General features: G+C 32.0%; 1 protein-coding gene across 1 annotated transcript in view; it reads left to right on the forward strand.

Moving 5' to 3' along the window:
* Positions 1-13,988: 13,988 nt before the first annotated feature.
* Positions 13,989-27,748, forward strand: part of LOC123705135 (dipeptidase 1-like) — a 118,192-nt gene continuing 104,432 nt past the window's right edge. The window contains exon 1 of the mRNA XM_045653777.1: positions 13,989-14,100. Coding sequence (XP_045509733.1) covers positions 14,061-14,100 — 40 coding nt within the window. The 5' untranslated portion in view covers positions 13,989-14,060. The remainder of the gene's footprint in view (positions 14,101-27,748) is intronic.

Below are 27,748 nucleotides of genomic sequence, written 5' to 3' on the forward strand. Positions count from 1 at the left end.
ACCCGCGGCATCGCCCGCGCAGTCAAAGAAAAACCCGCATAGTTCCCGTTCCCGTGGGATTTCCAGGATAAAACCTATCCTATGTCCTTTCTCGGGTATCAAAATATCTCTATACCAAATTTCATGCAAATTGGTTCAGTAGTTAAGGCGTGATTGAGTAACAGACAGACAGACAGACAGAGTTACTTTCGCATTTATAATATTAGTATGGATTATATATGTATGTTTATCAGCCATCTGGTTTCTATAATACAAGCGAAAGCTAAGTATGGGATAGGATCGTGCCGTGTGTGAAAATAGTCCCGAAATATTTATGTATTTATTTATTTATTTTATGTTAAAAAGGACACCATGTCATGCAAGCAGTTTGTGTAAATTAGCCTCGATTATTTTCAATATTTACTTAAATAATCTAAACTTATGAACTTTTAGTTAAATGCAACTTATATTCTACCTTACCTATTAGAATCCTTGTTCTTTAAATAAAAACAATTATCGATATTTCAAAAACATACCCCAATTTTCACCCGTAAATTCAATCATGTTTCGTACAACATTAAGAGATATGCACACGAAACTGAAATATCTGCTTCCTCGCTAATGGCAGTATGAATCGCCGGCATATTACCCATTGTACCTGGGGATTTAACACGTCATTAGCGACTAGATTCTATTTTGTAGCTATAGCTGTATCGATGTATTTCGTCCCTATTCACTGCTTGTTCATTCATGTGGTTGCCATGGTATTTTGGTGATGGTAATGAGAATTACGGTATGTGAATGCTGCAGATGGTGTAAAGGCTTGTTAGATATTGCTTTATTAGTAAAATATCTTGTCGTTTTTGTATTTTTAATAATTCGATTTGATTATTGAGTTATTATTATATTATGTAAACTATCATAATTCGATTAGGTATATATTATTATGTAATATTTGAAAGCAATATCTTTCGTAAGCTCTTCTTCACTTAGTAATGGCTCCATCCAGCAGAGGAACCTAAAATCCATTTTTCATACATTGAGAAGAATTTATTGCTACCATAATAATATCATATATATTACTAGTGGTCCGCCCCGGCTTCGCCCGTGGTACCTACATGTTTAAACAGCTATCCTATCTCTCAAGTTGGATCCAACTGCACATGGTGTGCGAAGTTTATTATAATCTGTTTAGTGGTTTAGGAGTCCATTGAGGACAAACTTTGTGACACGAGATTTATATATATTAAGATATCGTAGATATATATTCACATAAGTATTTAAATAATAGTTATTTCAAGCACTGCTGCGCTATAAAGTCAATGCAGGTGAAATACATTATTCTTTGCTATAGTTATTTTTGGCACCAAGCAATACACTTTCCTGTCTCAGTTCATATCATTTTGTGAACCCTGTTACCCAAAACTCATTCAAAAATAAAACCTATAGCCCCGTAATAAAGTCCTTTTTCCGAAATTCACATGGTACAGTTTTGATCAGTATTGGAAATAAATGTTATAAACCTACGAGCTTAATTTGGGAGATGCTGTTCTGAAAATATATTATATGCACATTAAGCTCAAATTAATATTTTATAGTACATGTTTTTTTGAAAATCCATACTAATATTATAAATGCGAAAATAACTCTGTCTGTCTGTCTGTCTGTTACTCAATCACGCCTGAACTACAGAACCAATTTTCATGAATTTTGGTATGGATATATTATATACCCAAGAAAGGACATAGGCTACTTTTTATCCCGGGAAAATGACGCAATCCCGGAAATCCCACGGGAACGGGAACTATGCGGGTTTTTCTTCGACTGCGCGGGCGAAGCCGCGGGCGGAAACCTAGTATGAAATAAATACTATAATGATTAATATTCTTAAAACCATGACCAGGCATTTTGTTAATGACCATGACTATATACCTAATCAAAGGGTGTGGATTCAATTTAATTATATTGCTTTGAGTCTTGTTAAAAAAATGTAATAAGCACGTATGCATAAGGCATAAAAAACTTGTTTTTTACGAATTATTATAATAAATTACATACAACTGCACTTCGTTAAAAATTTTGTGAAGTAGTCTACACAGTAATTCAGAAAATTAATATACAACATTTTAGAATAACATAATTTTCAAGTAGAATTTATGAAATGTAGTTGAAAAGTTACACACAAACAAACAGATTAGATCTCGTTTTGCGTTTAATCCTAATTACTGATTAACACCAAAATATATAACTTTTCCAAACTGAAAGTTTTAAGTCTAAAGTTTATATTTGGGTCAGTCAGGGATATAGGTAACCCTAGATCGGGCGATAGAATTTTAATAGTAAGTTATTTTAGATGAGGGTGAGGACAAAATCTGTCATTTGTTTAAGTATTATTGGAATGAAACTGTCTTAGAGATTTTTAATTATTATAAAAAAATGTGTGCGTGTACTAGTGTACACACGTAAGAAGTGAAACTTCTTTATGACCTTATTTGTCATAAAATTATTTACTTTAAGCAACTCTACAGAAATACGTCGAATTACGCGTGGTAGGGATAAGAAAAAGATTGCGCGTAACGCAAAAATGTCACGCGTAATGAAAAAATGTTACACTTAATTTTTTTCTAACCCCGATAAAGAAGTTTCACTTCAAATTCTCAAATTATCTTTCAGTAGGTACTTCATTTGTAATTACATTTCTACAATTAGTTAATACTAGATTTCCGCCCGCGGCTTCGCCCGCGTTTGCAAAAGAAAACCCGCATAGATCCCGTTCCCGTGGGATTTCCGGGATAAAAACTATCCTATGTGTTAATCCAAGTTACCCTCTATATGTGTGCTAAATTTCATTGTAATCGGTTCAGTAGTTTTTACGTGAAAGAGTAACAAACATCCATACTTACAAACTTCCGCCTTTATAATGTACTAGCTTTCCGCCCGCGGCTTCGCCCGCGTTTTCAAAGAAAAACCCGCATAGTTCCCGTTCCCGTGGGATTTCCTGGATAAAACCTAGCCTATATTACTCGTGGATAATGTAGCTTTCGAATGGTGAAAGAATTTTTAAAATCGGTCCAGTATTTTATGAGCCTATTCATTACAATCAAACAAACAAAGTTTTCCTCTTTATAATATTAGTGTAGATGTATTAAGATTGTTGAATATGGCACTAAAATCTAGTAGTTAAGCTTAATAAAGCTTGATTTTAGCTGAATTAATGAGTGGTAATATTATTTACTAACCATAAAAAAAAAATAAAAAAAAGAGCATTCCATAGATAGACTCATAGACATGATCAATGAATGTTACAAATCCGGACCGAATCAACAAAAACGGACTATTATCACATAGTATAAAACAAAGTCGCTTTCTCTGTCCCCATTAATTTATGCTTAAATCTTTAAAACTACTTTACGCAACGGATTTTGATGTGGTTTTTTTACTAGACATTTCGACCCAAAAGGAAGGTTTCAGTATATATAATTTATTAGGTTTTAGGCAAAGCGGGGTGAGGCTGCGGTCGGAAGGCTATTAAATTATTTCAATTGTTATTCAATTGTTGTTTAACAAATACAAAAAAAAAAATATTTGGCAAAATAAGTGCTGTGGATCCGTAATCGCGTCATATGTCCCAAAAGTGATATCTATCTGACAAATTTCTTCCAGGTCGTCTTTGTTATAAATCTATCCTAGTTTGGTTGAAGCTTGCCAACCACATATCCAGGCTTTTGAGTTCTAGATAAGACTAGCTGCATGCCGCGGTTTGTCTTTGCGTGATGATTTATAGCCTTCCTCGATAAATGGGCTATCCAACACCGAAAGTATATTGCTAACGACGGAATTTAAAAATGAATTAGATATTTATAATTTTTATTTAAATATGAATTAGTTTATCGATAATTATACCGACACAAGTCCAGACTACGGCCCCTGGAAAAAATATATGTTAACTAGCTTTCCACGCGCGGCTTCGCCCGCGCAGTCAAAGAAAAATCCGCATATTTCCCGTTCCCGTGGGATTTCCGAATTCCGGGATAAAACCTATCCTATTTCCCGGGGTAAAAAGTAGCCTATGTCCTTTCTCGGGTATCAAAATATCTCTATACCAAATTTCATGCAAATTGGTTCAGTAGTTATGGCGTGATTGAGTAACAGACTGACAGACAGAGTTACTTTCGCATTTATAATATTAAGTATGGCCTGCTATAGCCACTTCAGAAATACATCGACATGAATTAAATATTGTTGTTATCTGTTAAATGCTCTTCCCAAAATTATTCTGTAGTATTACTAGCTACTAGTCTAAATTCTAATAAATTATATACTAAATTCTTCCTCGAGAATCATTTTATCTATTAAAAAACCGCATCAAAATCCATTGCGCATGCATTGAAGCATACATAGGGATATAGGTAGTGACAGAGAAAGCGAGTTTTATACTATGTAGTGATAAGGTAATTTTACGATTAGGTACCTATACGATATTAAGCAACCAGCATTTTTCTCACCTCCCCATTAAATGTGAAATCCATTTCCCTTGAACCGCTGTGTAATTTTATAACCATTAGCAGTAACACGCCGGTTTATTTTTATATTTTGTCCAGTAAATGTGAAAACGACTAGTTGGTATAGCTCGCGCTAGTAATGGAAGGAATCAAATATGTTTTACTACCCGTAATCCATATATGACTTACTTTAATGTAAATTTGCCAGGTATGAGATATTTTAATTAATTTTCACCCGTCGGAATAATTATTACTTCAATTATAGTGTAATAAAACAGCTACATAAAATATATTGAGCTCTTACTGATTGAGAAATGTTTTTCATATTTTTAAAATTAGTTGTATAGAAGTTATGCAAAATTTACAACATTTCGTATGTTTATTTATTTTTAGGAACTAGAGAGCAAAGAACAATACTATATTCGAAGTAACTCGCGCAATCAAAATATAGTGTAATAAGCGTGACTAAGACAACAATAAACGAGCGAGAGAGAACAAGCCATTCCAGCCATTTATTGGCGCGGTTAACCATCTAATGCTATTTTCTTTCATTTCATGAACCACGTCTCAGCTTGTGTTGATATTAAACAATACTTCGTGTGTGTAATATTTCTTATTACCGCTTTTCGTGAGCGTCCGTACATTTATTTCTTCAGCTTTATTGCAAACTTAGATATAATGGATTAACGTATATTGAAACGATAAATTTATGAATGTAGAAGTGTATGTATTTAGAAATATGGTTTTGGCTAAGGAATAGCGAGATGTTTTTATAGACCTTAGCTATACATACAAATTAAGGCTTAACGACAAAATAAGAGTGTGAAACCTGTGCTGTTGGTTAAAAATATTGATTTTGCTTATTCTGAGAACCTGAAATTTTTAATTATAATATTAGCCTAAAATAATAATCCTTAAAATAAAAGGTATCAAAACGCTACCACTACTTTTATCTCATCAATGTAGATACAAGGTAAGTAATTACGAAAGTAAATATGATTCGCTCAAAGTAGTCGTCCAACTGTTAAAGTTTAATATAAGAAAAGCAATTAAAAGCCGAGCGCAAGGAACTTGTATGTCACGTTCTATAAACATTGGATAACCACAGCTGAGGTTTCTATCTACGGGAATTGTCTTTGAAAATATCGCAAAACTCTAATACATTGCTTCGCATGTGTTAAACCTCTCGTTGACGGCGTTTACAGAGTCGTATACACTGGGCAATGTATTGTAAACTTCTTGGAGAATTTGCGTGTATTATTAGTACTTGAGTTGTGATTTTCAGTGACAACCTGTGATGTTTCGATTAGAAGGGAAACCGATACTAGTGTAGCGATTAATTAAGATTATTCAGCGCCAATAATAATTAATACACAATTGTGTTGGTTATTGTTGGAAATTAATTTATTATTGTGTTACTAATTAAAGTATTGAGAGATGAAATCATAGACCTTCAGAACTTTTCGGCTTGATATGTTTCTAGAGGTGATCATTAAAAGGTTATTTAATAAGAAGGTAAAAACGTTTAAATTGTGGAACTAAATAGAGGTTGGTATTTCACAGAATATGGTAATCATTTTTTTATGATTTTCCTCGTTTCGTACTATATTATATTCTGTAAGTTAACTTTGTACTAAGTTAATTATGCACATGAATCTCATGCTTGTTAAAGTGCATTATAATTTATTCTAAAGTGCCATTCTGGACAACTGCAGTTCCTTATTCGTACCAGCGATATTTTCATATAGAAAATTGTAACAACACTGTTATCAACAAAGTGGTAAAAGTGGACACGAATGGTGCACATTTTTTATCTCTTCGAAAACTACATTAAAAGGCTATACTTACGTATTTAAGATTGAAAATTAAGGCTTAAGTTAAATCAAATGATATTACTGCAAACAAGAAAAGAGCGTGTGTACCGATCACACGTGTCAGGAGTGAAACTTCTATGGCTTCAAAGATACATAAGAAAATCGTCGCGTAGCACCATGACGTGACGGTATTATCATGACGCAACCTTGAAAAAAATATTTATCATGCCATTAAAATTTTCAGATAGTGTGTCCATACTCTTGCTATGAAGGTTGTGCCCACCATACATTAGGTAGGTACCTAGATGTTTACTAATTGTATAATTACTTCGCTATAACATAATTTCAATGTTTAGAAGCTGAGTCAGTTTGTTATGAATGAAGATTTCGCTTCAGCGATGATAAATTATAAAGGCTGTCAAGGTATACGATTTAACGCTCAGGTGCAGTACACACTACTTCCATCAAGCCTCATATCATGCTAATTATACAATCTTCCGCATCGTGTGTCACCAGCTTTACAGTTTCGAAACAGCGTTAAACATTTATTAAGGTAAGTACATACTATCGCAGCGGAACAACTTCGTACTTTTAAAACATATTATCTCGTTAAGCTGCTTTATAAACGTAGTTTTAAGCTGGCTTTAAAACTCGCATTTAAAGTTTTTAAAGATATGGCACATGGCGTTCAGGTAAATTTGACACTTGATCTCATGATCATTGTTATAGAAGAGATGGGCATAGTCGGCTCATTGTAATATGGAAATTTACACAGTAAATTAATAAGTTTATAGAAGTATTGAGTATGGCAAGATAATATGAAGAATGAGCAGATAAATGAAACAGTAAAACCAACAAGATGTCTACTCTTATTTTTATTACGCTTGAATACGTTTTAATTTTATAAAAGAATAATGAAAATAAAACTTTACACGTGTTCTTTAAAAGACAAAGAAGACACAACAAACAATGAGTGAGAAATCATAAGTTCATAACATATTCCAGGAATTTACGTATTGGCTGAATTGTCTTTGTGTTCTTAACTTCGTGACGTTATGATTTCCTGGTACCGTCTATTTCTGTGGAAAATATTTTGCATATATGCAAACTAGCTGTGCTTCGCGGTTTTACCCGCAGTGCTTCACTCTTGTTAGTCTTCCCGATGAATATACCTAGCCTTCCTTGATAAATGGGCTATCTAACAGCGAAAGAATTTTTTAAATCGGACCCTAGATTAGCGCGTTCAAACAAACAAACAATCTCTTCAGCTTTATAATATTATAGTATAGATTCCGTAAACATTTATATTACTCCACTATGTGATTATTTATTTACGATTAACTCGTTATTAAATAACGAAATATGGTAATTCTAGCTATTGTATTGGATTGGAAGGTATTGGATATTATATAATAATGTAATGATTTCTCGGTAAACGGAATAATATGCTATTTAACATTTATGAATTTGTAATTGAAAAATAACATTATTATTTATTTATTTATTTATTTATTAGACACACCAATAATGACTCAATTAATACAATTTACAGAAGTACATTAATCATTATTTCCTAAACTGAATTGGCCATAAAGCAGGCGTGTACAACAATTATAAAAAAACAGGTCTTAAAATTTTTCAGTTTTAAGTCTAAAAATACATAGTTAATCAAATTTATCATCCATCGAGAAAAAAAAATAAGTACATAGTTATAAAAACATAAAATTCATTACACAATTAAAAATTTATCAAGAATACATAAAATGAATACTACAATAATAACATGAATAAAATTTTATTAATATATATTTATTCAATAATATTAATATCATAAATATTAATTATTTTATTAAAATATATTTATTCAATAATAAGCATAATAGACAGAGTATAATGTATTTAACTACATAATATGTTAATAATGGCTTCCATTTAATACTTAATTGAAACAGGATTTTCAAAAAATAAAAAATATCTCTTGGCAGCAGGTTCGTTTTTTTCAAACATCAAGTTTTCAAATTCGAAACATTGTTTCTTGTTTTATAAAAAAGATCTAAGAAAAGAGCAAATACATTAAACTTCAGATTTTCACCATAATCTTTAACTCTTAGCCGCTTACCTCATAAAGTTTTAAAGCTGAATTTCTACGTTTTAGAGATCATTTACGTAATTTGAAACCACGTCTAATGAACCTTGAAAGGTATTTATTAATTTATTCTACAACTCGGAATCATAGTATATTTTGTTTATATTACTTTGTTTTGTGTTTCGTATTATATATGTTACAGTCAAAACCCTGAACCAGTCAATAACGTTATTGACCGGTAAAATCAGTTAATAAGGATATTGACTAAGGGCGTTTTGACTGTAACATATACACATACTTATAAAACTTTTGTTATTAAATAATTTCACACGGAGTGAATGGACTCGGATATAAAACAAGTGTAAAATTATACATTAAACATAAATGTTTACGTTTTGATCGAAAATATTTCATACATCATAGCTCAAAGCTAGCGTACAAGAGCAACTCTTACTTACTATGTTTAGAAATTGTTTTTGCTTCAAAAATCATAAAATTATCTTTTTGCTTTTATTTAATTTTCAAATTCTCTACATTCTTACCGTACATTTAACCTTTTCATAGCAATATTTTCGTTATAATCTGTATTCTCCAATATGTTATTTTTGATATGTTTACCGTAAACACGGTACAATATTATCATAGGATAATGTTATGATTTTGTTAACATACTTCGCTAGCTATTAAAAGTTACACGTGGGTTATTACCTCGTTATTACTTAACTTTTTTATGTCTAAAACTAAATGTAGGTTTTGATTATCATTACATGTAGCGTGAGAATATTATGATTCTTTACTTGTCTGATAGAGGTGTATAAAAGCTGTTTATAAGTTATGTTAGGTTATATTATGTTTCCAGGTGGGAAATAATGAAAATTATATACTAAAATGTAAAAACAGAAATGTCTGTAGGATATTATGTGAAAAAGTGTAATCCATACATTTTTGAAGTGAAACTTCTTTATCGGGGTTGGAAAAAAATTTAGTGTAACATTTTTTCGTTACGCGTGACATGTTTCCGTTACGCGCCTTTTTTTTCTTATCCCTACCACGCGCGATTCGACGTATTTCTGTAAAGTGGCTTATAACTAGTAAATTATTTTTTGAAAAATAAGGTCCTATAGAAGTTTCACTTCTTACGTGTGTACACTAGTACACGCACACATTTTTTTATTATTATATATGCGAAAGCTAGTTTAACCGATTGATCCCCGAGCGGCCCGATCGGTCCACGACCAATAGCTGATTTTCTATTGTGTCTGTGATTCCGGGGCCTGAATTATTAATTTATGTCAACCATGTCTTACATGAGAAATGTGAAGTGAATGTTGAAGTGCTTGTATTGACATGTGTGGAGTACATCTAATAAAAAAAAAAATAATAAAAAAAAATTCATTAAAAATAGCATAATATATTAATCGCTTTAATAATTATGAGCATAAATCTGAAAAATATGCCCCAAAAAGGATAAGGCTTCCGATTATGTCATTTGACTACGGAACCAATAAGAATAGCTATATATATAATTCTTTCTATAAGAATGACATAATTTCCTTTATAAAAAAGGGCGTGTGTGCCAAGCACAAGTGTCAGAAGTGAAACTTCTTTTGCAAGATTCAAAGATACCAAAATCGAAAATTTACTGTCTTCGCGCCTAAAGAAGTTCGAATGCAATAAAAATAAGTATTATAGTATTAGTAGTAATTAGTAGTAGAGATGTCGCTTCCTTATGCGTTCTCTATCGCATTTACTATGGGGAGTGCTCTGAAGAGTTGTTTGGTACATTACCCGCCGCCGAGTTCCACCACCGTACAGCACGACATCGCCAACAATACCACCCTCACCACCTTGACTGTTGGCAATCTACAACTGTGCGCTATAAAAGATCTTTCTTCCCGCACACTAAAGACATCTGGAACAAACTCCCTCATGCGGCTTTTCCAAACGGCTATGAACTGGGGACCTTCAAGAAAAGAGCATATTCCTACTTGAAAGGCCGGCAACATACTCACAATGTCTCTGGCACTGTGGGTACTTATGGGCGAAGTGGAGCACTTACCACCAGGTGACGCATCTGCTCTGTTGCCTCCTATTGCATTAAAAAAAAAAATTATTTCCTTTTAAAAAATGCACGAATCATTTTCGGTTTTCCAATACAATGGTGTGACGGGAGGCGTCCCCTACGGTTACAAAATGACATCTTCAACGATATACATTTGTACATATTATATTATCTGTGATTTCATATTGTTACGTAATATTTGTATGAAAAATGACAGTTTTACTTTAAAATAAAAAGCCTCTTGCTTGTGAATACCTAATTAAAATAGTTACTAGCAGTCCGCCCCGGCTTCGCCCGCGGTACATGTTTATGTTTTTATTCCATAAGAACCATCTCGTACTTCAAGGAATATTATAAAAATATGATTAACTAAATCGGTTCAGCCGTTCTCGAGTTACCAACTTATTTTGAGATTCATTTTTCCTATAGTAGATAAAGACTATAATATAATATGGGACAGTTTTTAAAGCGTTAACTTACCAATTTACAAAATCTCACTCCATATATTATAATAATAAGACCACATACTATAAATCTAAAATTTCGCGCCTAAACTACACATTTTGCCCTCTCTTTTACACATGAACGGTTTCAATCCATACCTTTCATCTCAAATCGTGTCCTTATCAATCCTCAGAGATGTCAATAGTTGAAGCTTATTGTGTGCTTGATTTTATTCATATGTACTTTTACATCCTGTATATTGTTAACTCTGTGTATTGTTTGACGAGATGGAGGGTGTGAATATGTATGTAATACCGTCACCACATCATCATCATCATCATCATCATTCCAGCCTTTCAAGACGTCCACTGCAGGACATAGGCCTCCCCCAAAGATACCACCACATACTGTCCTGAAAATATTTATTTTATTTATCATCAATTTAACTAGATTTTGTATACGTTTATATTTATAGGTTAAAACGATGAATGTGTTACTTTCTCATGTGATATAGAAGCATATTTTATAAGTTTTCGTAGGTACATAAGTAATACTTAAGACTGTTGGTGTTTCGAAAGCTCACTGAACATTTCAAAACGTAATTATACGACGTAAAACTGCCTGAAGAATACTGTATATTACATATTCTAACATAAAGTAATACTGTAAATAAATAACGACGATATAGGTATGTGACATCATTAAAATGCATAGAATTTGATCAAACCTCACTCATAAATAGACATCACTAGATTTCATATTCGTAAACATTCTCGTAGAAAAAAGCCTTGGTCTATAATGTCATTAGTGATGTAATCACACACACAACACCCGGTCTGTGGGGGTGTGTGTGGTGATTACATCACTAGTGTGTAGTGGTGTGCGTCTTGGTTAGGCGCCAAAATCCACATTTGATTACTTAATGAGATTTCCCCTGAATGATTAGTGAGTACTGAGAGCTTGGGAACTTTGACATACCTATGTGAGACACATTTATTTGGCTAATAGTTCGCGCCATTACATGAATAATTTATACGGTTGAGTGGTTGTTTTTGTTTGCAGTCGTGGCTCAGTGGTTAGTAGTTGTACGGGAGGGTGTGGGTTCGATTCGGTCTAGTGAAAACAATTGTTTGATATGAACATTTTGTTCTTAGTGATTTGGTGGTCAAATATGAATATAAGTATTGAGCATAATACATATGTTCGTACCATATATGACCATATAATATGTTTTTCATTACTCTTTTTAATGAAATAAACTTATACCTAGAGATTTAAATTTATTATGAATACATAGAGCAGGGGCGGAGTACAAAGCATGTATAGAAATCCAGTATTCTACGAAAACCACATTACGGCACTTGGCTAGAAGTATATTTCCATAGTTTAGAATGAAAATACGTTTAATATCAACCATATTAGTCTATTCACTTCCATGTATAAAAATATAATACATCGTAAGTTGGAACAATTAAAAAAAAGGAAAAATTACACTACTATCCGTCTATCCGTCTGTCTCTATGTTTGATAAAATCTCTAAAACTACCCAACCGATTGGGGAGCAGTTTTTTAAATAGATAAGAGTGATTCAAGTGTGTAATTTGTTTGCTTACAGGTAAAGCGAGCGACATAGATTTTGATTCCCCATTTCCTCTAACAAACGGTACATTATCACTACATAGTATAAAACAAAGTCACTTTCTCTGTCCCTATATCCGTTTGTATGCTTAAATCCAACGGATTTTGATGCGGTTTTTTTTAATAGATAGAGTGATTCAAGAGGAAGGTTTTAGTATATAATTTATTAGGTTTAAGTCAAAGCGGGCGAAGCCGCCGGCGGTAAGCTAGTACATAAATATAATTAACATTTACAACCCTTGTAATTAATATTTTTTACCGATTCGCACATTTATTTAAATCTAAACTGTTTCGGGCGTTTATGGAATTTCTACACCATTAAATTGGTCGGGAGTCCTGAATAACTGTGTAACCGTTTTCACCGCTAAAAGGCTATATTATTTTATGCTTCACTAGCTAAGCCCCGTGATTTCTCCTGTCAATTTACTAATAACAAATTAACTCATTGCAATCTTATAATTCGGTTACTAAAATGTGCTCATAAATAAAATAAAATGTTTTTTATTTTCAATAAAATGTTTTTTATTTTCAATAAAATGTTTTTTATTTTCAATAAAATGTTTTTTATTTTCAATAAAATGTTTTTTATTTTCAATAAAAACTATTTCGGTTTCAATAAATTTATCTCAACTGAACTCTTACTTAAAAATTCAATGTTACTCGAAGGACCAAAATAACCAAAAATATGTAATCATAGTAAGATAATTTATACACTACGTTCAGTAAATAATTTCTAGATCCCGATTTACATTAATACTGCGACCTTCAAGCATCATAACAAAACTATTTAATTCAAAAGAACAGGTGAAGATCGCGCATTCACCCGCTACAACAAACTTGAGCGTATACTCTTGCAAAACAAATGACACGCTCGCTAAGTGCCCAGATAAGGCCAGCCAGTTTGTTTTGAGCCCTGTTTTTTGAGGCGCTCCCCTTTAGGGCTCCACTTTTGGAACGAAGGGAAGGACGCCACGGTCCTTTGAGGTTGGCGAAGGCACGTGCCTGGAGAGTTAACCTGCGCACAACTTCGTGAATCAATCAACGTGCTAAGTCTACCCAGCGAATGCTTAGGACGCTTGTACGCATGCGCCCTGCGTAGGGATGAGACATTACGATATTTCTCGCCCGGGAAATTGGACCCTTGAAATTAAGTGGCGTAATGGAATTCCGCTAAGCCAATTAACAAAATAAATTCGCATTGGAAAGTTTGAACGCGGCTTTCTTAATATTTCCGCTGATATGCAAATTACATTTTTTGTTTGAAGATCGTTTATAGAAAAATTCGTTTAAAGAAAAATATTTTTTACTTGAATATTTTATTTATCAAAATATTATAATATTGAATGGTATGCAATCGTAATGAGTAGATAATACAATGTAGTACAATTAACTTTGGCCACGGGTGACATTTATCGATAACACAAGTCAGAAGTCACTAATCTATCGTAGAACATCACTGGCCGTATCTCGAGATCCCGCCGAAAGCGTTTGACAGTTCCCGCGCGCAACCGGTGTGTGATACACGCACAGCACTCATGCCTTCCGCGCAAACCTTCGTTCGTAATCACGAGCCCGGTACGTACAAACTTTAACTTCCAAATTAAAAAAAGCACAGATTAAAAATAAAAAAACTAAAGAGGTTTTAATACACGGCAATACTTTTTACGTGCGTAATTTTTTTCTAATGGTTAAGGTCACGAATTCGGGTGTTTACTTTGAGATTATGCCCGTTGTGCGTGGTTCAGAATATTTCGGGGCTTGAGTCAATATTAACCTTCATTTGCTGAAACAATAGGTGTGTTTGTAGAAATAATAGAGAAAATATGTAGTAATTTATTTTGTTTAAATAAAGCGTACAAATTATTTTTACGCGGATAGAGTCAACAATTAAACGGTTGAGATAAAAATGTGATTGTTGTATTTTTATCAGGTATTTATTTATTGTTAATTTTATTTTGTTCGTATTTTATAAATTGGATTACTTGTTGATTTTTTGAAAGTGGATTTCGCTAGTAAACAAGACCATGCTTGAATCTCAACCTAAATATCTTGTTAAATCTAATTATTTATTAGATTTTTGGTGGCGTAAATTTAATAATACAACGTTTATTTCTGTATTTCAATTTTAATGTTCTAGATATTTGAAACTAATTAGACGTTTCTATGGAGTTACATTATTTTAGTATAATTCATACCATCTAAGTTATTATAATAATATAAATTATAATCTTAAACCTAAATATTTTTTGTAGAGATTTTTAAGATTTATGTTTGAGAAATATTCTAATTAAAATTAATATTCCTTTAAAGTATTGAATAGTTTATTTTATCATCATTTTTATTTTATTAATAAGTAAAAAGTATATCACAAATAATAATCAACAAACAATAACCGAATGACAATAATACAAATCTTCTAAGCGTGAAATCTGATCAGAAAATACACGAGTAATTTTTTAACAAGAATGTTGATTTGTCGCAGGTAATTATATTATTTTAAAAGCTTTATCTTCTCTTTTATATAAAAATGAATCCCAAAATGTGTTGGTAAGCGCATAACTTTAGAACAGCTGAACCGATTTCTTTAATTATTTTTTATTATATTCCTTGAAGTACGATTTCTTATGTAGAGAAAACGTGAATATGTACCACGGGCGAAGCCGGGGCGGACCGCTAGTTATTAATGTTTTTAATTAGTATCGATCGTTGCCGATAAAAATTGTAATGGGAATATCAATTCGTATGAACATTGAAAATTGTTAATTTCTTGTGAATAAATAAATATTTATTATAACACTAGCGGTCCGCCCATGCTCCGCCTGTTGTGTATGTTTACGTTTTCTCTCTATTAGAAACATCCTTGTACTTCAAGGATTATAACAAAAACAAGAATTGACGAAATCGGTTTAGCCGCTCTGGAGTTATGAGCTTACCAACACATTTGTCGGTTCATCTCTTCTATAATTGTATAACTCCAAAAAAACATTAAAAAAATATTTTAAATCATCTCGGTAGAATAGTATCTAATAAAAATGAATAAAAGAACATTAAATTTATTAAAAACTAGCTTTCCACCCGCGGCTTCGCCCGCGCAGTCAAAGAAAAACCCGCATAGTTCCCGTTTCCATGGGATTTCCTGGATAAAACTTGGCCTATTTCCCGGGGTAAAAAGTAGCCTATGTCCTTTCTCGGGTATCAAAATGTCTATACCAAATTTCATACAAATTGGTTCAGTAGTTAAGGCGTGATTAAGTAACAGACAGACAGACAGAGTTACCTTCGCATTTATAATATTAAGTGTAGTAAGTACATACTACATATGGATTGATTGGCGAGCAGTGTGATTATAAAAGGTAGAGTTGATTTCCAGTTAGAGCTAATGAAAAAAAAATTAGCTTTGGAAAATTTATCTAAATCTAAACTAAAACCTACTACTAAACTACTAGGTAAATATGAAATTAAATTGTAATTTGTTAATTACGAGAGATCTACCGAATTAAATAAGAGATATTATGTAGATCTCTTTTAAGATTATAAACTAGATTAAAAAAAATCGAGAACCTTTTTTGAAATCGGTTAACTAAACAACGAATATGTATATGTATACTATAAAATACACACAAACCAATGGAAAAAAAAGAAAGTTCAGTAAATATAAATCCGGGCAGAGCCGGGGGGCAAACTAGTTAATAATATCTTAAATAATGTTAATTATTTACAATTTCGAAATTGTTCAGTAACGATTGATATAATACCTTTAAATTAATAACGTTTTAAATATTATATTCCAATGAATTCATGCGAGGAATTATTCAAATAATAATTTTATATTCAATATATAATATCAAAATATTGAATTAACGTTCTTTAACAGTATTAATAAATAACATTTAAAACATGTACATATAATATACATTTTAATATGAACTTAAATGACACATGGATTTTCAGCTTTGTATATAAAAGTTTGTACGTATGTGTGTATGTTACTTAACTACGGCTAAGCCTTAATATATTTAGATTAAACCGATTTGAATTGGATGAAATGGTCCAGTAACCTCATTTGGACCCATTGAGCCCCAAGCGGCCCGATCGGGCCACGACACAATAGATTTTCTATTGTGTCTGTGATTCCGGGGCCTGAGTTATTAAAAATAAAATCAAAGCCGAAAAGGTTGAAATTGAGGGTTTTTTCTGTTATTTACTGATTATCTGTTATTTTGACTTCATATAAAGAAACATACATTGATTGTTATAATTAATTATTTTCCAATGTGCATTAAAAAAAATAATTTTGAACGTGTATGTGTAATAAAATAATATTACTTAATATATTTTTTATTAATTATTTTCCAATGTCCGTGTTTTTAAAACAAAGTTTTATGAGTAATTCAATAAACAAAGGAGAATGCCCATTTTTGGTACTGGTTTTTCTCATGCATCAAGACAACAATACTATTAAAAAAATCTCGGCAATTTAAAGGCCTTCTTACCATCGGAAAATATAATTTGAACAGGGAATGTTTTGTAAAATCTAATAAGACATGTAATTGTTTAGATCCGTTATTATAGATTTAGTGTCCATTACCGTTTACATTTTTGGTACAGGTTTTTCTCATGCATCAAGATAAAAATATGTACTTTTAAAAAAAATCTCGGCAATTTAGAGGCCTTCTTACTATCGGAAAATATATTTTGATCAGGGAATGTTTTGTAAAATCTAATAAGACATGTAATTGTTTAGATCCGTTACCATAGATTTAGTATCCATTACCGGTTACCACGGTAACCAAGCGGTAACTATTATGACATTTACTATGGTAAATAGCTAAATGTATTAATATCGATTATTGTTTTCATTGAATTACAAAAAAATCAATTAACATAAAATCACTCTGTAAGGTATTGTTTATACACTGTAGGTTGTTTAAACATAGATAGTGAAGTAAAATAATATAAATATATATAAAAAAATATTATGTATTATGACATAGCTTGGTAGGTAACCAGTTATTTATTATTTGTTTCTTTCTTCGAATATGTAGTGAAAAAATGATTCAAACAACAACAACAATATGTAAACCGAATAAAAACTCTATTGGCATTATTTAAATATATATTTAGGTTTTCTTGAAATCCGTCCTGGAAGATTTCTAGCCGATGAACAGATATACTTTGTCTGAAAGCATAAGCTCTACGCATAGATTAAATATGTTAAACGAAAAATAACCTTCAGACGATAAAATACTACCTAAATCACGCATAAACCTAACTAAATCGGGTTTATTTAAGTTTTGAGGTTAATTCACATTTTTCTCAATATCTTGAAAACCCCTGTTTTTATCACAAAAAAATCAATTGGTAAAAATCTTTTGAATATCGAAAAACCCTCCAAAACCACTCTGGCATTGACGCAACACTATACTGTGGTCCATACTTTCATGGGCATTCTCCTTTTAAACGTGTATGCGTAATATATTACGTACTAATATAAATTTAAACACATAAAATAAATAATAACAATTTGTATTTGATATCCGAAGAATATTTAAAAGTAATAAATGACATATTAAGTTACACTTACACCGTGATATCAATTTATCTCGGTGTAAATAAAATGTGACGCAAATAAATTGAATTAAGCCTGATCCATTGTTACCTGCATCTATATATATAAAAGAAAGTCGTGTTAGTTACTCCACTTATAACTCAAGAACGGCTGAACCGATTTAGCTGAAAATTGTCAGGGAGGTAGTTTAGAGCCAGGAGAAGGATATAGGATACTAAATACGTACCACGGGCGAAGCCGGGGCGGACCACTAGTTTTAAATATATTTATGTTATTCAACTAGGTATATTGCTTTTTAAAAATATTGTATTTATTTAAAAATTATATATATGTATGTTTTTCAGCCATCTGGTTTCCATAACACAAGCGAAAGCTTAGTATGGGATCAGATCGGTCGTGTGTGAAAATTGTCCTGAATATTTATTTATTTATTGTAGTGAAATATAATAAAATAATCTAGTATGTAATATTCAATATTCAAACTTAAAGATTGTGTATTCTTGGTTCATATAAGATTACTATTTTTATTAAATTTATGGTATTTTTTTTTATTTGTTTTTATTTTAAATACCGAATTGGTATGTGCATGGATTAATAAGATTAGTTAAAAACTGGTCGCCCCGGCTTCGCCCGTGTACATATTTCACAATAAAAGGCAGCCTGATCTTTCTCAGGGTCTAAAGATTGTCTGTGTCAAATTTCATCAAAATCGGTCCAGTATTTTATGCGTGAAAACCATACATACATACATAATTACAAATCTTTCCTTTTTATAATATTAGTATAGATAAATAGAATTATCTATATTATTTAGTGATTACATCATATTAAAGTCAGTAACTAAGAAAAATTCCAGCTCTTTTCTGCACAAATTGTTTTCTCAAACAAATTTTATATGTATAATAAGCGCATTCAAAAGAACTTCCAAAAGAACTTTAATTTTAAGCTAGACTCTTAATAGCACTTTTGAATACTATCACAGTTGAGAAATGTTTTGGCTCTAAATTAAAGTAAGTAAAGACATATCTTAGGAAAAGCGGCTATCAAGTTACTGGCTACCTAGTTCTTCTCAGCCGAAACAGTTTTTGAATGCAGTTGTAATTTTATCATAGCCCTTCTAGCAGAAAAATAAGATCCAGTAGTTTATCTTTACTAATATGTTTTATTCGTTTGTTTGTTTTTCTTTCACGTAACGTGACGTAACAATGGAGTGATTATACCAAATAAAATTTCTAGAGATAGTTGGCTAGAGGGTGACATAGACTACTTTTTACAGCGATTTATCATCTGTTACGTGTAGGTTTTGTTTGGCTACGCGGGCAAGTCCTCGGGCGGAAAGCAAGTCTTTTATTTGAATTGTAGTATAACCGAAATATTTTATTTATTTACATTGCTTTAATGAGATTATTTTTATAAGTAAATCTATAAAAGATACAAATTTGCACAAAAGACAGCCTTGTGGTTGGACAGCAATCTTTGCCAAGCCTGGGAAACCTGATGAAGAAAGTTCTGATTTCGAGTTAAATACCTGGTTGTGAGTAATTTATAATAGAACTGGCTTTCCACCCAAGGCTTCGTCCGCTTTGTCTAAAACTTTTTCTTGAATCAATAATTTATCTATTAATAAGACTGCATCAAAATCCGTTTCGTAGTTTTAGAGTTTTAAGCATACAGACATAGGTACATAGAAAGCGAAGCTAAAAGCTTTTTAATACTATGTAGTGACACTCAATCACAAGTAACATGTTCATACGAGTATAATCGGCAGAATTAATTACATCATTCATTATCAACTGCAACAGTGTCTGATGCGTTGGCACGAATTATTGGAATACAGTTTACCGTACAATTTGTCGCTTCATGATCATTGTGGTGTAGCCACACCGGTCTGATACCAATATCTAATTATCTATAGCTATCTTAATGCTCGTTGCCCCAATAGACGTTGGTCTGCCATATTGTCCGTTTTTGTGTTTTCTCGATACGAAACTTTCTTGTGCTGTGACAAAAATGTTGAAAAATTTTGTTGAATTGGTCGAGCCGCTCTCGAGTTTTACGTTTAGCATCACTAGGAGATTCATTTTTATTACGAAGTGTGCACCATACTGTATGCATGTATTTTATAGCCGAATGTTTTGTGCAGTGTCTTGAAAGTTCTGTAGCATTTCTAAAATCTAACTAAAGTTATGTCCAGTCCAGTGTGGACGCACCAGTATACCGCTATATGCTCTCAATCATTGCATTTGGCTGCATTCACGGGCCACATTTATACGCAGCAATTATTATTTGCGTGCGCGGTCTGGTCTTTTGTGCCCTGTGGCATCGGAATGATCATTAAATCCTGTATTCGGTTGTTGTGTGCAAGATTTCAAGCGTTATTTTGTACCCATTTGTGCACGTGTTTGATATCATGCTATTTGTGATCGGTGTTTAATTAAGTAATTAAATTAAATGGATTTGTGTTTTGTGTAGGTATTGTGTTGTATGGCACGCTTTGTTGCGTGAATGGTTTGTGAATTTTGATTGTATGACGATTGTGTTATACAATTTTTTTTGGTATATGTTCATTACCGACGACATGGTTCTGCTGAGCCCTTCAATTAAGGGTCTGAGAAAATTACTCTCAATATGTGAGAATTATGCTAATTCTCATGGCTTGAAGTATAATGCTTCAAAGACCGAATTGATGGTATTTAGATATGGACAGGGACCGGAGAGAATACCTGGGTTATTTTTGAATGGTTCTCCTGTTAAAATCGTGAGACAATTTAAATATTTGGGTCACATTTTAACGGGGGATCTAAAAGACGATTCGGACATAGAGAGAGAGCGTAGGGCCCTTGCAGTAGTTGAGTAAGATATCAAGTACAGTATTTGAAAAGGTGACTTGAACACGGATCCGGGTGGTTTTTCCGGTTGTGGGGTACGTTTGTACATTTATTTACGGATCGATTTTCTATACATATTATAAAAAACGAGATCGGACTTCTGTGTTCTGCCACCGAGAATTTTTTTTCTTGGTCTCCACGGGGAATCTAACCTACGACTCTGTTCTACGTTCACCGTTACGTTAACCGCAGTACCAAGGAGGCGGTCATTCAGTACCTTTTTCCTCAATTCGTACCAACTTTCCAACCTCCCTATCCATTAGCAGCAAACACTCAAACTAATAAAGTTAACCCAATTCGATTCAGCGAGTTTACACATTTCTGTTACACGTGATGTATGACCGAGATCACTCGTTCCTTACAATCCTTTCACTTTCTTGTATTCAGTATTTCAAATCTCGACAACTCACCTCGGGCTGAGACCGACCCATATAAGGTTTATACAGGTTAACTTTAGTTTTATGTCACTTGTCAACGACCTAGCCTAATCCTTTTTACGGGTATTTTTAAACCACGAATAGAATGGTATGGGATTTGGGGCGTTGTATCTGTGTTTTTTGTTGATATAATTTATATTTCCAATAGTTTAATAATCGATTAGTTCTTTCAAGTGATTATTTAGCTTGAGCTGAGTTAATATAGTGTGGTATTCTGATTCGATATAGCTATCAATGATATATGGTTAAAATTAATGATATTTATTTATTTATTTATTATGTACTACACGTATTACTATATATTATGTAATGTAATGATGTATATGTAATGATGTACTTTTTGGTTAACAGTTTGAGTTACAAACATTAGTGGGCACGAATTTTGAAACGACAAAAGTATTTATTTAATTTTTATTTAAAACAAAGTTTCCATTTTGTTTCATAATAGTCATTTACGAAAAACCGACACGTTTTTCACTTAGGGACAAAGAAAAACCGGTATAAACCACCTTTTCTTTTGCCTTTTGAATTAAGTCACCTAATTGAAGTAAATAATAAAACTAAAAGCGCTTTCACCCAATTTCGGCAAATCCGTTTCATCTAGAAATAATAGTTATAGGAAAGGTATTTGCCCATTTGTATTTATGTCATATATTATATTATTTGTACCAAGATTTGTACAATCGTAAGTACATAACTCTCAAACAATCTTCAAACTAAACCGAACATTCTTCAAACCACTATCTTTAAGAGAGGCGTGGCCTAGTTTTTATAAAAATTTCACCCTAGTACTTCAGCAGGTAGTAATTTATATAAAATATAACTTACCTTATAATCTTAAAAGCTTTTACCCTTGCAAGGCGAACTCAAGAACCATTTATCATCTCATAAATTATTGATAGCTTAAGGTATTATAATCAACATAAAAGCGTATTATTTCCTGCAGCAACGTGAACTTTAATTTGTGAAATTTTGTCAGCGTGAGGCGGGAAATTAAAAATGTTTATAACCGTTAAACATGTGGCTTCTATAAATATGCTCTGTTTACACAAAGATTAATATTGTTTTAATGATGTGGCTGGCTTAAAATTAAATAAGGAACGAAGAATTTAACGCTGTTCTACTCAAAATATTCAAAAGTATCTCGAAACCTATTGTTGAATAAATTAGTTACATATTATACCTTCGTCTACGTAGCTATATACGTAGCTACCCGTAATTCCTGAATCAGTATCAACATGATATGTTATTTTTTTTCTATTTCCGCATTTATTTCTATAAAAGGAACCATAACGAGGAAGGACGGAGGGTCACATTAACAGGGATCACCTATCGCAATCTATTTTTACATTTTGGGCCACAGAACTCTAACATGTAATTGATTTATCTTTAAAAGTGGCGCTTGAGCTCGCGTCATTTATAATTGCTTTTGGGAATAGAATTGTTGTTAATTTAAATAAGCAGTCCACACAGAGCGAGCAGCCTCGCGAAGCAACTGCTAAGCGAAGCAGTTCGAGCTGTTTGTGTGGCTGGGCTGAACAAAGCGCGTGTGACGTCACTCTCCTTGTCAGAGCCACGTCCACACCAACCGAGCTTGCGAGCAATTGTTTCGCGAGGCCGCTCGCTCTGTGTGGACTTACCTATTTTCAAATATTAGAGCGCGACGGTTACAAGGTCACCGAACGGAGGGTTGTGCCCTCAAGGACGCCTGAGAGGGTGAAACCATTATAAAGCGATCCACAGGTATTTGAGGCGTATGCTATATGTATAGCCCAAGTTTGGAATGCCCTTGGTACTAGAAATGAGAAGATATTTGTAATACTTGCCGAAAATAGTTATCATGTTTAACATAGTTTAAATAAAAGGATTCAGACTAAAATATAACATGGATAGTATATTTTTGTAGTGAATATTCTATTTCGTATTTCTAATTGCGCGTAGGTTGCGGGTGACTCTCTATAAATATACTTAGTTGACCTTTGATCCTACTTATTAATAAGTTTGTTTGTTTACTTGAATGTTTGAGTTCATAAAACTATAACGGATTAAAAAAATATATTAAGATTCGGGCAATAAATTTTTATACGTTTTTTGTACAATCGAAATGAGCAGTGAATGCACCAGTAATTAATAAATTGGTAAATTTATATTAGAAAGAAATAACTGTCTATTACTACTTTCACTTAAGCGTTTAAAAGGAAGTAAATAATGTCTACTAAACACATTTTATCAATTAAATACTGTTGAATTCCTTTATAAAATAAACGGTTGGAAAACCTCAGCTTCGTAACATGAAATTAATTGTTTGACGTCACAAACCAGTATAGCAAACTTGACGGTTACAAAAAACATCAGGAAATACAGTATATAAGTATTAGATGAATTTGTACTTCTGGTCTTTTCACTCTGTGTTTCAATTGAACTTTAAAAGAGGTTTTAAACTGAAACTGTGATAAATGTTAATGCAGTTTTCTTAAGCACTTAGAATGAGTATATGAATTGGTCTCATTTATGCGTTATTATATTATGCCTAGTGAAGGCTCGAATTAGTATTCATAATTCAATGGAACAAAAGTATATATTTAGAACTAGCGGTCCACCCCGGCTTCGCCCGTGGTACATGTTAACGTTTTCTCTACATAAGATCCATCCTCGTACTTCAAGGAATATAATAAAAAAAGAATTATCGAAATCGGTTCAGCCGTTCTTGAGTTATGCGCTTACCAACACATTTTGCAATTCATTTTAGAAGAAGAAGATTCGTAAGATTAATTCTCTTTTATGTACAAGGTAATTAAATTAATTATTCACAAAAGATTGGACATGGACATACTTATATTTCGAAATTGCAAAGGTAGATCAAAGGACTTAACAATAACTAATATTATATTGTATATTCGACATTTCACTTCTCATTTGGCCAGATCAAAATATATAAAAAATATGTATTTTCAAAGGTTCTGTGTGTCATTAATAGCTCATGTGAACTCACATGGCTTCTTGATAAAATGGCTTATATACTAGACCGTAATCTATGTGCATATAAAATTTCTGCCAAAACGTTCTTGTAATTTTCCTCTGAATAACAAACATCTGTGTGATGTTATTTTATATTGCTTCATAAGTTACCAAGGTAAGTAAAGTCACAGTATTTACTAGGTACCTGGGTAAAAATCCACAATATGCTAGGTAATTCTGCCGGTTTTTCAGGTACACATCCGATCATAATATTTTGTGTGAAATAGTAACAATATGTTCTCATAAACTTAGTACTTTATAACATACTAGCTTTTCACCCGCGGTTTTGCCCGCTTTGTCTAAAACATAATTAATTATTTACTAAAACCTTACTTGATTAACTATATCTATTAAAAAAAAATCAAAATCTGTTGCTTAATTTTAAAGATCTAAGCATACGGACTTTGTTTTTTCAGTTTTATATTATGTTGTGAAGTAAAATGTATTTGAAATAAAGGTTAGAAATTGAATACTCATATAACTTTAAACACCTTTACTGTCGCGAAACCGACTCGCACTTGACCGATTTTTGCACTTGGTTTCAAAATGGTAGTTTTAAATCCTCTTAGAACTTACGGTGATCTTTTCATCGTCTTTAGAAGGGATAAATTATAATCTGGCCACAATCAGGACAGGAATTCAACCACAAAAAATTAAGTAATTCATTCAACTTCTTAAGGAATCGCTTTGAATTTTTAAAACCATTTTATACCAAATGGCTAGAGCGGATAAGCTTCGAACTTTCAGTAAAAATTTTATCAAAATTAATATTCATGATTAAATAGATGAGCACAATATGCGGGTACCAAATACCAATCCCTTATTTGTTTTGCTATTTAGCCGTATAAAAAAAAAAACATGTTTGTGCTTGTAATTTATCAAATAAACAACGTGAAAGTAACGATGCAAAGCAGCTTTTATTAAACACACTTTACCCATTATTTGCATTAACATTATAAGGAGAAAAATAACGATTTGCGGCAACTTCAGAAGTTCGTAATCCTCTTAAAATTTTCCTCACATAGTAAGCTCTGAATCTAGACTGTTATATTGAGATTATAAATATTTTATACACAAAAGAGGTTTGGTTACTACGCTTAGTATATTATTATATCTTTACAATAACATTTAATTAAAGATTTTAAACGGTTGTAAGGCGAATGGTATAGAAAATGCAACTGTAGGAAACTATAAGTTGAATTTATTTTAGAATCATGTTCTAATATTTGGAATTGATAATTTCTAAATAAATGAACTAAGTATATATTTTTGATAAGCTTGTTGGTAGAATTTTATGTTCTATAACTGGCTTAGACCTGCACTCAAATTGAGACCGCTTTATGAGACAAATTCCGTACTGAAGTCGTTTATGACTCAGGTTGGTTCTGGAAGGCTTATGTGAAAAGTCTAGAAATAGATTTTTATTTTATAAAATTAGCGCAAGTTTTTAGCTAAACGAGAATTATATTACTCATTTACTGAGTCCAAATGAAAAGCATGTTTTTATGTTATTTTTACTGCCATTTAAAACGTCCTTAGTTCCTTATGTATTAGAATAAATTAGAATTTTCAACATTCATCCTATGAAGTTAAACCGCGAGTTAAAGCTAGTTCATAATTCACTAATTACATATTCATTTGAGGACATAAAATACTAGGCCATGTTCACTCGAAGCGAAATACGGGCGAGTGTTGAAAATATGAAATAAATTTAGACGAGTAAAAAATACCCGGTTTCAGTAGGAAATATAAAAGTAGTGGGAAAATCGCGAGCCCGGGTCGCCTTTGAATGGTTTTACAGTATTAATGTCACTTTACGAAAACCTAGTATTCCTTCAGAGCCATTCATTACTTACCGAATACAAAAATGTTATTACGTACGGGAATATTTTTGTTTCACTTGTAAGATATTCTGAGGGCAAACGTATTATGTATGCAAAAATAAAAAATAAAGTAATAAAGGCATTTTTCTATAATTTATTTCGAGTAGGTATATAATATTAATAACTACTTTTTTATTCATAAATATTTTTCAACTGAGTTACTTCTCAATTACTTTTGTAGAATTTGACATACTACGATATGTTATCGGAAGTATTCTAAGCTTTTTCTTTACCTCAACTACCTAAACTATTTACAAGGATAAAATAACATACACGAACAAACTCATTCAAACATGATTTATATAAAAAATATGTCCACAATTTACGTTTCCTTATATTTTCACTTTTCTATCACAACAAATCAAACAGAATCAACATTGGCTTGAATTAACTGAGCGGATTCCGCAAATATATGAAATGTATGTATAAGAAATCCTAGATACTCAGCGAATGTTTGTACGAATACATCGTGAAGTATGCTTGGTCGATGTCAATCTCATTTTCATTCTTCATTCAACATATTGTGATAGCGAATAGTTTATTTAAACATTGTTGGAAATATTTGCTTTTGAAGATGTTCTTAGTATTAGATTTTCAACTGACTTCAAAATAGTTCTTTTAAACCTAAAAAAAAATGAAGAGGTTCTGAATTCATCAATTTGAATGTATTTTTTTGAGCACTTTCTGATTTTGATATATTTTTTTTATATTAGAAAACAGATACTTCATATGTGGTCTTATTTAGGTTTGGTCAGTTCGAAAAATTAGAAGGCGGTTTAGGTTAAAAAATATTAATTATCAGATGTTTCAGCATTAAATTTTCTTGCTTCAAGATTAAAATGGATCTTGGAGATTTAAAGATCCGTTGTAGGCCAGAGGTAAAGGATTATTAGTTTTTGCGATAAGGTTTCAAAGTAATCCCTTTGACCTTATTCAGAAATGATAGCGTGTGCCTTTTTCCTAATATTTATAGCCTAGGTTTATTCTGGTCGGGTTTTATTAATGTTGTTGGTCTAGACTCTAGACTCTGGTGTGATCCTCTTCAGACGAGTTCGTGATATGAATTTTGAGAGGAAAAAATATTAGGATATTTATTTATTTTATTTATTTATAATCTTTATTGCATACAAAACATAAATACAAATTTCACATGGATAATATGTTTAGAAAATGAAATGTAATTACGATGTAATATTGGAGTGTCTGTGATTTATTAAACGATCTGCTAAATTAGCGAAATAGAAAATAGTTAGACTATTGAGAGGTGATCGTTTTTGTGAATCACTTTTTTTAATTTGGGAAAATACTTGTAATATCTTATGATATAGGTATATATTAAAAGTAGGATTTTTCTGAACAAATTGCTATTCCATGACTGGAAGAATACTGACGGAACATGAGTCGCAGTTTTTAATAGTTTCCATTACT

Source organism: Colias croceus, chromosome Z, assembly GCF_905220415.1.
Source record: "Colias croceus chromosome Z, ilColCroc2.1".
Lineage (NCBI taxonomy): Eukaryota > Metazoa > Arthropoda > Insecta > Lepidoptera > Pieridae > Colias > Colias croceus.